Consider the following 12,698-nt stretch of genomic DNA (forward strand, 5'->3'; position numbering starts at 1 on the left):
ATGGTTCGTCCAACAATGTGTCAATCCTCATTTCAGTGCAAATGTTTTCTTTACGGATGAGGCTTCATTCCAACGTGATCAAATTGTAAATTTTCGAAATCAACATGTGTGGACTGATAAGAATCCGCACGCAGTTGTGCAATCACGTCATCAACACAGATTTTCTGTGAACGTTTGGGCAGGCATTGTTGGTGATGTCTTGATTGGGCCCCGTGTTCTTCCACCTACGCTCAATGGAGCACGTTATCATGATTTCGTACGGGATACTCTACCTGTGCTGCTATAACATGTACCTTTACAAGTACGACACAACATGTGGTTCGTGCACGATGGAGCTCCTGCACATTTCAGTCGAAGTGTTCGTACGCTTCTCAACAACAGATTCGGTAACCGATGGATTGGTAGAGGCGGGACCAATTCCATGGCCTCCACGCTCTCCTGACCTCAACCCTCTTGACTTTCATTTATGGGGGCATATGAAAGTTCTTGTCTACGCAACCCCGGTACCAAATGTAGAGACTCTTCGTGCTCGTATTGTGGACGGCTGTGATACAATACGCCATTCTCTAGGGCTGCATCAGGGATTCCATGCGACGGATGGTGGATGCATGTATCCTCGCTAACGGAGGACATTTTGAACATTTCCTGTAACAAAGTGTTTGAAGTCATGCTGGTACGTTCTGTTGCTGTGTGTTTCCATTCCATGATTAATGTGATTTGAAGAGAAGTAATAAAATGAGCTCTAACATGGAAAGTAAGCGTTTCCGGACACATGTCCACATAACATATTTTCTTTCTTTGTGTGTGAGGAATGTTTCCTGAAAGTTTGGCCGTACCTTTTTGTAACACCCTGTATATGGGCGCAGCGGACCGCCACGTGGAACATCTGCTTTTAGCCGCCCTAGGCACAGGTACCAGTATCTAAATGGTCCCTTTCTCGGACAAGTATTAATTAACATCTCAATCGTTTAACAATTTACAATCTTCTTAATTTTTATATAAATAGAGTTAACTTTGCTTTAGTTAATGAAAATGTTTTATCTCGACTGAATGTAAACTTTTCTAGCAAGAATTTTTAGAATGGAACCGACAGTAGAACATGACCTCTGAACTGCCGCTTTAAGATTCCTTGTAATTATTATTATTTGCGATACAGTCTCGATACCTGGTACAGCCATATAATTATATGAATATAATTGAGCGCTGTAAGTAGAAATTTCTATTACATGTACAAATGATACTTGATCTGTTATGAACAAGGACGTTTTTCGTTCTAAATTTGATTTTTAGTGAATAACTTGAAACCTCTTAGAGGTAGCTTATTGGTATCACTTGTGTAATGTTTTTACATCAAACTGAAGCTAAATACGAATTATCACCTTTCTGAGTCTGATATTCAGCGCCTTCAATTTTTCGTAAAAATGCTTATTTCGACCATCATATCGCTCTGATCAAGTTGGGACTTGTAACTTTTAATTGTGCCATACATTTGCATATTCTGAACAGTTTTTAGCTTTGTAATCTTGTTATTCAGTGCCACTTAGCTTTTCTTAAGAACGTATATTTTGCCTAGTATATTGATTTGATCATTCCTGAGACTTAATAATAATAATAATAATAATAATAATTATTATTATTATTATAGGCCTCCGGTATATTGTGCCAGTCGTAAAAGGCGACGAAAAGAACAAACCACTAATAGGGCTAACCCCCCTTTTAGTGTGATTAGTTGGTTCAGGACAGAACTAATGAAGCCTTGGACAAGCGCTGTCATGGTCGGGGACGACGCTTGAACCCTATGCCCGTCCACAATGGTAACGACACTGCTAGCCACACGGCAAATGATTTAAATCCAAATAGAGGTGTTTTGCAGAATATGCTTCCTGCAACCACTCTAGATGAAAAACAAAGGCAGAGGATGAGATGGTCAGATGAAGTTAACCGACACCTCATGTTCTGTTATTACCAAGCAACAAACTTAGGAACTAACACAACTGGATACAGATCACAAGTATACACAACATTTATTACCAGATATCCAGAATTAACATTTTTAACAGAACGACGACTAGCTGATCAGATCTGTGTAATAATAAAAAATAACAGGATACCCCAGTCAGAATTAGAAAATATCAAACAACAAGTACAACAAATACTGGAACAAAATAATGTGCAATCAGAAGAAGAAGAAAATACAGTAATGGACTCAAACATCCCAGCGCAAACAAACAAAGAACAACACACATCAATTAAACAATCAGAGGAAAACGAAATCTTAAGGCAGCCACCAGAACAAGCACAAATAGAACATGAAGTGACACACATGTTAGATATAAAAGAAAAATTTCAGTTGACATATATAGAATACAAAGACACAAATTCAGACATTAGACCATTCTTGCATAGACCACCAAATAACTCACAAGTTGAAACAACAATAACAACTATCAACACAATCATACACAACAAAATAAATGAAAATACGACTATGGAAGAGTTACATCTTCTGGTTTATGTAGGAGCGCTCACTACATTAAATATACACACTAGGCAGAGATCAGAACCAACCAACACACAGAAGAAACCCACAAAACCAGCATGGCAACACAGGCTACAGATCAGAATAGAAAAACTGAGAAAAGACATCGGACAGGTAACACAATTTATAAGAAATGAAATATCAGACAAAAAACGAAAAAGGTTAGGTAAAATCTCACAGCAAGAAGCGATAGAGCAATTAGATGAAAAGAAGCAGAAATTACAAGCATTGGCCAAACGACTTAGAAGATACAAAAAAAAGTGAAAATAGAAGGAAACAAAACCAAACATTCAACACAAACCAAAAGAAATTTTACCAGACAATAGATAACGCACACATTAAAATAGACAATCCACCAAACATAACAGACATGGAACACTTTTGGAGCAACATACGGTCAAACCCGGTACAACATAATAGACTTGCACGGTGGATACAAGCAGAAACAGATGATACCACAAATGCCTGAAGTGATAATTTTGCAGCATGAAGTCATCCGAGCAATTAATTCTACGCACAATTGGAAAGCCCCTGGAAATGATAAAATAGCAAATTTCTGGCTAAAGAAGTTCACCTCAACACATTCACATCGAACTAAATTATTTAACAATTACATTGCAGACCCATACACTTTCCCTGATAGACTTACACATGGAATAACTTATCTGAAACCTAAAGATCAAGCTGACACAGCAAACTCAGCAAAATATCGCCCCCATAACATGCCTACCAACAATATACAAAATATTAACTTCAGTCATTACACAGAAATTAATGACACATACAACAGAGAACAAAATTATAAATGAAGAACAAAAAGGCTGCTGCAAAGGAGCACGAGGATGTAAAGAGCAACTGATAATAGATACAGAGGTGACATATCAAGCTAAAACTAAACAAAGGTCGCTGCACTACACATACATTGATTACCAAAAAGCTTTTGATAGTGTACCCCACTCATGGTTGCTACACATATTGGAAATATACAAAGTATATCCTAAATTGATACAGTTCCTAAACATAGTAATGAAAAATTGGAAAACCACACTTAATATCCAAACAAATTCAAATAATATCACATCACAGCCAATACAGATTAAGCGTGGAATATACCAAGGAGACTCATTAAGTCCTTTCTGGTTCTGCCTTGCTCTGAACCCACTATCCAACACGCTAAATAATACAAATTATGGATACAATATTACTGGAACATACCCACACAAAATCACACATTTGCTATACATGGATGATCTAAAACTACTGGCAGCAACAAATCAACAACTCAACCAATTACTAAAGATAACAGAAGTATTCAGCAATGATATAAATATGGCTTTTGGAACAGACAAATGTAAGAAAAATAGCATAGTCAAGGGAAAACACACTAAACAAGAAGATTACATATTGGATAACCACAGCAGCTCCATAGAAGCGATGGAAAAAACAGATGCCTATAAATATCTAGGATACAGACAAAAAATAGGAATAGATAATACAAATATTAAAGAAGAACTAAAAGAAAAATATAGACAAAGGCTAACAAAAATACTGAAAACAGAATTGACAGCAAGAAACAAGACAAAAGCTATAAATACTTATGCTATACCAATATTGACCTACTCATTTGGAGTAGTGAAATGGAGTAACACAGACCTAGAAGCACTCAATACACTTACACGATCACAATGCCACAAATATAGAATACATCACATACATTCAGCAACAGAAAGATTCACATTAAGCAGAAAGGAAGGAGGAAGGGGATTTATTGACATAAAAAACCTACATTATGGACAGGTAGACAATTTAAGAAAATTCTTTATAGAACGAGCAGAAACTAGCGAAATACACAAAGCAATCACTCATATAAATACATCGGCTACACCACTGTAATTTCATAACCACTTCTACAACCCTTTAGATCACATAACATCAACAGATACGAAGAAAGTAAATTGGAAAAAGAAAACACTACATGGCAAGCACCCGTATCATCTAACACAGCCGGCCGAAGTGGCCGCGCGGTTCTGGCGCTGCTGTCTGGAACCGCGAGACCGCTACGGTGCCCGCATCTCGTGGTCGTGCGGTAGCGTTCTTGCTTCCCACGCCCGGGTTCCCGGGTTCGATTCCCGGCGGGGTCAGGGATTTTCTCTGCCTCGTGATGGCTGGGTGTTGTGTGCTGTCCTTAGGTTAGTTCTAAGTTCTAGGGGACTTATGACCACAGCAGTTGAGTCCCATAGTGCTCAGAGCAATTTTGAACCGCTACGGTCGCAGGTTCGAATCCTGCCTCGGCCATGGATGTGTGTGATGTCCTTAGGTTAGTTAGGTTTAACTAGTTCTAAGTTCTAGGGGACTAATGACCTTAGCAGTTGAGTCCCATAGCGCTCAGAGCCATTTGAACCATTTGAACCATCTAACACAGCCACACATCGATCAAGACGCATCCAACACAAGGCTAAGAAAAGGCAATATATACAGCGAGACGGAAGGATTCATGATTGCAATACATGATCAAACAATAAACACCAGATATTATAGCAAGAATATTATTAAAGATCCCAACACCACAACAGATAAATGCAGACTTTGCAAACAACAAATAGAAACAGTAGATCACATCACAAGCGGATGTACAATACTAGCAAACACAGAATACCCCAGAAGACATGAAAATGCAAAAATAATACATCAACAACTTGCCATACAACATAAACTAATAAAACAACATGTTCCTACATACAAGTATGCACCACAAAATGTATTGGAGAATGATGAATACAAATTATACTGGAACAGAACCATTATAACAGATAAAACAACGCCACATAACAAACCTGACATCATACTCACCAATAAAAAGAAGAAATTAACACAACTAATCGAAATATCCATACCAAATACAACAAATATACAGAAGAAAACAGGAGAAAAAATTGAAAAATACATCCAACGGGCTGAGGAAGTCAAGGACATGGCATTAGGATAAAGTTGACATTATACCAATTATACTATCAACTACAGGAGTCATACCACACAATATCCACCAGTACATCAACGCAATACAGCTACATCGAAACGTATATATGCAACTACAGAAATCTGTAATTATTGATACATGTTCAATTACCCGAAGGTTCCTAAATGCAATGTAACATATACCGTACAGTTAAAAGGAAGTCACGCTTGATCAAGGTCCGCGTCACTTTCGATTTTTAACCAGGCCTAAGGTCTGAGAAAGGAAAGAAGATAATAATAATAACATTAATACACTTAAACACATCTTGACGAGGTTTGGTAAAGTTATTTTAATTTCACTTTTAGTTTATGGTGCAATTCTTTGTGTGTTGGCCATAGGCGCGTTATGACGACATGGCGCTGGTAGTAGTGAACTGTAGTAAGTCCCAGCATCTCGCTCGCCTCTGTACCTCTTAAAATGATAAAAGTGCTTTTTTCGCCTCAGAACGGAGTTGACGTCTAAATCCGTCGCACTGATGTTGCGAGGGGCCTTCAATAAAGAATGCAACACTTTTTTTCCTCGGCCAGTTTCGGCAGAAAAAATGCAGAATTGGTTATAGGACATCGTGGAATAATCCAGTTTCAACCCCTATAATCTCATGAAGTTCCCTTACGTGACAACGCTGTATGTAGCCTGCAAAATACCGACTGTAACGCAGTAATTTCCAAGCAGGAAGCTGTCATTGAATTTCTTTTGGCGGAAAAGCACAACATCGGAGATATTCATAGGCGGTTGCAGAATGTCTACAAAGACCTGGCAAGGCAAAAGCATCGTCGTCAGAATAAGGTCGCACAAACCTGTCCGATCTCCCGTGTGCTGGCCGGTCGCACACAACTGTGCTGCCTCAGGAAATTGAAGAAACGACTTCAGCGTGTTCGTAACGACAAAAATGCAAACGTACTTTTCTTTCCCCAGGACCATGCAGGGCCTCACACAGTTCTGCGCACTGGAGAGAAGCTCAGAAAACTCCCTTAGGCTCTTCTTCCCCCTACACCCTACACCCTACAGCCTGGATCTCATATATTCCGACTTCCAATTATCTGGTCCTATGAAAGATGTACTCCACGGAAAGCAGCGTGTGGATGACGGGGAGGTTATTGATGCAGCAGGACGTTGGCCCCTACATCGACCAATAGAATGGTACCATGTGGGGATACAGGCCCTCACAATTACGTGGCGTAAGGCCGTAGCATTTAACGAAGATTATGTTGAAAAAAACGGTTGTATAGTCAAAATACCGGAAATAACATGTTTTATTGAAATCGTGAATAAAACCAACCCTCCTTTCACAATAATGGGTTGCATTACTTACTGGACGCCACTCGTTTAATGGGGAAAAATCTGGGGATATTGTTGACCTTCGAAGTACGTCAGCATCATGCAAACAGTTTATGGAGACACGCGCCCTCTGTGGACGAGCACGATATTGTTAGAAAAATGCACCACGATATTGTCGCATGCGCCACAATACATGAGGATTTGGATGTACATGACGTACCGTTGTGATGTCAATCACTATCAGACGTAACCTGAAGTCGTACCCTATGGCTCCCATACCATGACGCCAGGAGTAACTTCGACTTGCCTCTACAAATCGCTAGAAGAATGAGCTCCTTTCTTCGGTCGTCGCCCAAACTCGGCAGTAGTTATCATCCGGGGTAGAGAGCAACCGTTATTCATCGCTGAACATAATGGGACGCCATTTATCAGCAGTTCGTGCTTCCCGTCGCGGCACTACTCCAAAGGCAGCCGTTTGTGTTGCGATTTTAACGGCAGCCTATGCAAGTTCCCTAGTTCGGTAGCTGCTAGTCGCCGGCCGATGGTACCGGATGTCACAGAGTGACCCACGTAGGTCAACATCGAGCCATTGTCTCATCCGAGTGTCCCACAAATCTGGATACTGCACGATTCGATCTGCTGTCCAGATGAACAACCACATTGAGGCCCCGTTCAAAGTCTGTTTGTGGCTGATAACGCTTTCCCATACTAGTACGCGACGACTCTGTGATTTGATACGCGGCGTCTCTGTGATTTGACAGTAATCACTCAGCATGTGACGCTAGTCACTCGCATTGTATATCCTACCAGCCCTGGTAAGAAGTCTGCATTTTTTTAAGGCTGCATTTAGACAGCTAGGGCCTGCCATCTGATATATTTTGTGCGGGTCGTAGTGCTCCACTCAGTCCGATTAGCGTGTACCCTTGGCAACCGCCATGCAGCAGAATTATGCTACGGGGCACCGCTGCCCATGCAGCACCATGTGAAAGTGGGGCTGCATGGGGACCATTGTATGAGATACAGCTGTGATTGCTTCTTGAAACTATAATACATGAAATTTCGAAATGGAAAACTATAAAAATTTCAATTTTTAAAAAAAAGAACAAAAGAGGATAGGAAAGATTAGGGAATATAACTTCACAAGCGCTGGTCAGGGGGTTGGATTCGAAACGTCTCATTGAGCCCGACGTCCCTGGGCAACGCATCCCATTGTTACGTACTTTGTTATACGAGATAATTGACGTCTCGGACGTCACGACTCACTTCACTCTTAACTGTTCAAATAACTAAATTTTGCTAGTGCTTTTATGCTGATGTCTGTTAATGCGCTAGAGTACTTACAATACAGTTATTATATGTTAATGTAATCTGACTACAGGATTAACGTGTCGCCTGGTACAATAAACGGCCACAATTTATCCTACTTAGTCTACCGACAAATTTAAATGTGTGTTTTTTTTTGTGTGTTTAAATGTTATTTTTGCCTCGTCATTATATACGTGTTAATTAACTACATTAATTTTTTACATCTCTTCTATATTAATGTCGTCTATTTACAGGTTCACCGTGGCTCCCGGTACAATAAATCGCCACGAAATATCTTACTAATGGGTTAAAATGTTTCTATCCTAATATGTCTGTGTGTTACTATTTCATTAATTAATGTCAGGTATATGTTACTCTTCGTTCGCCTCGCAGTTGGTATTAGTGTCAGAAGAGTCCGTTGTGCCGGAGTCTTCATCCACACTAACCCATTCGCCTCGCTGTCGTCTAACTCGATGTCGATAGGTCTCAATTCTTTAAACGTAGTGTGTTCCGTATGGAGATTCGATCTGTGTATTTGTTTAATCGTTGCCATTTCTCTGCATCCCTGACTGTTTCTTGTAGTGCCTGTGTGGTTATTCCTCGTACGTTTGTATGTAAGTGGCTGTGCCGCTCACAGCGACGACTGGGATTGGCATGTTTCGTTCTTAGCCGCTCCCTGACGTTGGGGAGAGAGATATACAGCCTAGGCCCCTCACCACTTTGATCCCACTCTCGATACCAGTTGCACACCTGCTAAGACCATAGTTGCCGTTTCAGTTCGATATGTTTTCCTGTAATTTTCCTGACCTTATCGGCTCCTCCCGTCTTCAACCAGTAGACTGCAGCTCGATATCTGATAGTTATATCTCTTGGAAAGACGCCCAGCACCGTATACAGTGCCCCTACTGACGTGGTGATGCATGCCCCTAACAGGCTGTTAACAGCACTAAACACGAACTACACTAATGCACTCTGGTGACCGTTTTAGCTGTCACAGAACATTGTATAACTCTGGTCATCTACAGAGCCGCCACTGGCGTCTACGAGTACGAAATTACATTGAGATTCGATCATATCTTCTGGATGTTTCAAATTTTTTGTCAGTCAATGTACCGTGCCCGGAGTTAAGGCACACGGTCCATCTGCCAAAGAACGGCTTCCTATCGTGCCAGCAATGATAGGAAACAAGTAACGTAGCGCGTTTATGAGCGTTTATGCCGGTTGTCAACAATACGATTCAACCTCGTATTCAGTTTGTTCTAATTTATCATTTCTCTCAGTGTTTATACTTTGTTTTGTTGTACTGCATTCTAATCCTATGTACTTTGGATGGTACTGACAGTATTTCCCGCCGCAGCGTGCGAGCCGGCGCTGAGCGTGGCGGTGGAGAACGGCAGACTGGAGTCGAGCGCGGAGCTCCAGGGTGGGGAGCCGTGGCTTGTGGACGTGGACAGCGGCGTGCGCTACCCACCGGGCCTCTACTGGCGCAGCGGATCCGCCTGGCGGGCCTGCTACTGCCACCTCCAGCCCTGTCTGCGCATGTCAGTATCCACCTAGCACTTACTCTCACCTATATACGACGGGCGTTCAATAAGTAGTGAAACACAGTTTTTTCTCGGCCAATTTCTGTTGAAAAAATGCGGAATTTGCTGTGGGACATGGTGAAATATTACCGCTTCAGCCCCTGTGGTTTCATGAAGTTCAAATAGGTGGCGGCGCTTTACGAAGTGCGACAATAAAGTAATGAGACTGATGTGAAAAAAAATGTTGCTTACCGTTTTAGAGGAGTTTAGTGTTGTTTCCTTCAAAAGTAGTTCCCTCCTGATTGTACACACTTATTCCAGCGCTTCTGTCATTGATGGTAACATTTCTGGTACTCATCTTCTGTAAGATGCTCCAAGACCCTCGTCACAGCTCTTTCGACATCTTGTGTTGTTTGGAAATTGTGTCCCTTGACCGCCGTTTTGACTCTTGGAAATAGAAAAAGTTGCACAGAGCGATATCTGGTGAATAAGGTGGCTGTGGTAGTACTGAAATTTGTTTTGAGGTTAAAAATTGCTGTACTGACAGAGCAGGATGGGATGGCGCATTATCGTGATGCAGAATCTAATTATCAGTAATGTTGGCGCTGACACGAAGAACTTTTTTACGAAGTCTTCCTAAAATTTCTTTGTAGTAATATTGGTTAACTGTTTGTCCAGGAGGCACCCACTCTTTATGAAGAATTCCCTTGGAATCAAAGAAGCACACAAGCATGCATTTCACTTTTGACTTTGACATGCTAGCTTTTTTTGGTCTGGGTTATCCCTTTGAGCACCATTGAACTTTGGCGTTTTGTCTCTGGATTGTACTGAAAAAACCAACTTTCATCACCGGTAATAACACAGCTCAGCAATTCTGGATTGATTTCCGTTTGCTCTAACAGATCGGCTGCCAAATTTTTCCGTGTTTCGCGCTGTTGTTGTGTGAGATTTATGGGGACCATTTTTGCACAAATCTTCCTCATACCAAGATCTCCAGTTATTATGAGACGAACCGTTTCTCGAGTGATGTTCAGTTCTTCTGCAATCATTTTCACGGGTAATCTTCGATCAGATCGTACCAGTTCACGCACCCTGGCCAAGTTGACATCTGTCCGTCTTCATCTTCAACATTCGTTCTGCCTTCACTAAACATTTTATGCCAACGGAAAACTTGAGCTCTTGACATAACCTCCTCTCCAAAAGCCTTCTGAAGCTACCGTAAGTTGTGTTCGCGTTTTCACCCAATTTAACACAAAAAGAAATGGCATACGGTTGCACAATATTATGCGATTCCATTTGCGTGACGAGAGACACAAACACGTGTCAACTTATTACAGCAGAACTCACGACTGAGCAGTTGCATCGATGTGCCGCTTGGACTAGAAGCAGCTTATAGACCAAGGTCAAAGATATTGTGCCTACGCATGCCTGCAGGGTTGCCACATATTGCAAAGAAAATCAGTCTCACTATTTTATTGTCGCACCTCATAAGTAGCCTTCAAAATGGTATCTGTAATAGAGGTGCTTTCCAACCAGAGAGCTGTCATTGAGTTTCTTTTGGCGGAAAACCAGAGCATCGCAGATATTTATAGGCACTTCTAGAAGGTCTACGGAGACTCTGCCAGTGAAGGCGTTGTCATGATCGCAGCAGGGGCGCGCAGAGCTGTCCGATCTTCCGCGTGCCGGCCGACCGCACACAGCTGTGACCGCTGCAATGTTGGAGCGTGCGGGGACAGTCATTCGAGGTGATATTCGGACCACAAACAAACACCTTGCTGCACAATCGGACGTCACTGTCGGTAGTGCTGCCACACTCGTCCACAAGTCGGGGTACTCAAAGTGTCTGTGCTCTGGTTTCCTCGTCACCTAACAGAAAACCACAACAGTTTTTCTGTCGAACATCGTCACAGGCGATGAAACATCGGTTCATCAGTTCGAACCGGAAACAAATCGGCAGTCCGTAAAGTGGCTACACATCACGTCTCCTCTGAAGTAAAAGTTCAAAAGTGCAGCCTCAGCTGTAAACCATGGCGACAGTGTTCTGGGAGACCTAAGGCGTTGTTCTGTTTGATGTCCTCTGCAACGATCAAATCATCTCATGATGCAATGATCAAATCATCTCATGATGCAACGATCAACTCAGAAGTGTATTGTGCTACCCATAAAAATGCAAAAGAAGTGCCCCTTCCTCATGACAAAACAAGGTCTCGCACACGTCTGTGCACCCGAGAGGAGCTTACAATACAACATTGGACTATTCATCCTCATTCACCCTAAAGCCCGGATATCACACCTTCCGACTTCCATCTCTTTGGTCCAATGAAGGATGCACTTCGCAGGAAGCAGTAAGTGGATGATGGGGAGGTTGTTCATGCAGCAAGACGTTCGCTCCGATGTCGACCAGCAGAGTGGTAGGTACCATATGGGCATATAGGGCCTCCCAGTAAGGTGGTACAAAGACGTCGCATTGAACGGAGATTATCGTGAAAACCACAGTTTTGTAGCCAAAATAGCGGGAAATAATATGGTATATTAGAATCCTGAAAAAAAGCAATCCGCTTTCAGGAAAAAAAAGTGTTGCACTGCCTTTTGAACGCCCTCGCAGGACTCTCCTAAGTGTAGTACATTAATTCCTAACTTTAAATACTATTTTAAACTTTTAAATATTCGAGCGTATAAAAATCATCTTGGAGAGTATAAAACTCACATTAAATACAGAATGACTTCTTTTTATCTTTATTCTTCGATAGGTTTTATGCGCCCAGCCACGATTTTCTGTGCTGTACCAACATCTTTATCTTAGAATTGTACTTACACCGAATGTTCTCGATTATTTCTTCCATACACTCTATTCTCCGACTTCCCCTACCATTTTTGCCGTCTACAGATGACCAACGGCATCGTGTGTTGTGTGATATAAAGATTTTACAGCGGCAGACTCATACAGTAAAGAGCTGACAAATGACGTGGAAGCATAAGATCAGAGTTCGGTATGCCTCGTCGAAGTCACAGGGCGCTGTTTCAGCATCTACGTCTA

At 41.7% G+C, this 12,698-nt stretch overlaps 1 protein-coding gene across 2 annotated transcripts in view; it reads left to right on the forward strand.

Moving 5' to 3' along the window:
- LOC124603882 (G-protein coupled receptor Mth2-like) overlaps positions 1–12,698 on the forward strand; it is a 643,834-nt gene that overhangs the window by 79,105 nt on the left and 552,031 nt on the right. The window contains exon 2 of one of the 2 annotated variants that reach the window (XM_047136433.1): positions 9,481–9,679. In XM_047136433.1, coding sequence (XP_046992389.1) covers positions 9,481–9,679 — 199 coding nt within the window. The remainder of the gene's footprint in view (positions 1–9,480; positions 9,680–12,698) is intronic. The other variant, XM_047136434.1, reaches the window with a different exon arrangement.

The sequence above is a fragment of the Schistocerca americana genome, chromosome 1, assembly GCF_021461395.2.
Source record: "Schistocerca americana isolate TAMUIC-IGC-003095 chromosome 1, iqSchAmer2.1, whole genome shotgun sequence".
Taxonomy (NCBI): domain Eukaryota; kingdom Metazoa; phylum Arthropoda; class Insecta; order Orthoptera; family Acrididae; genus Schistocerca; species Schistocerca americana.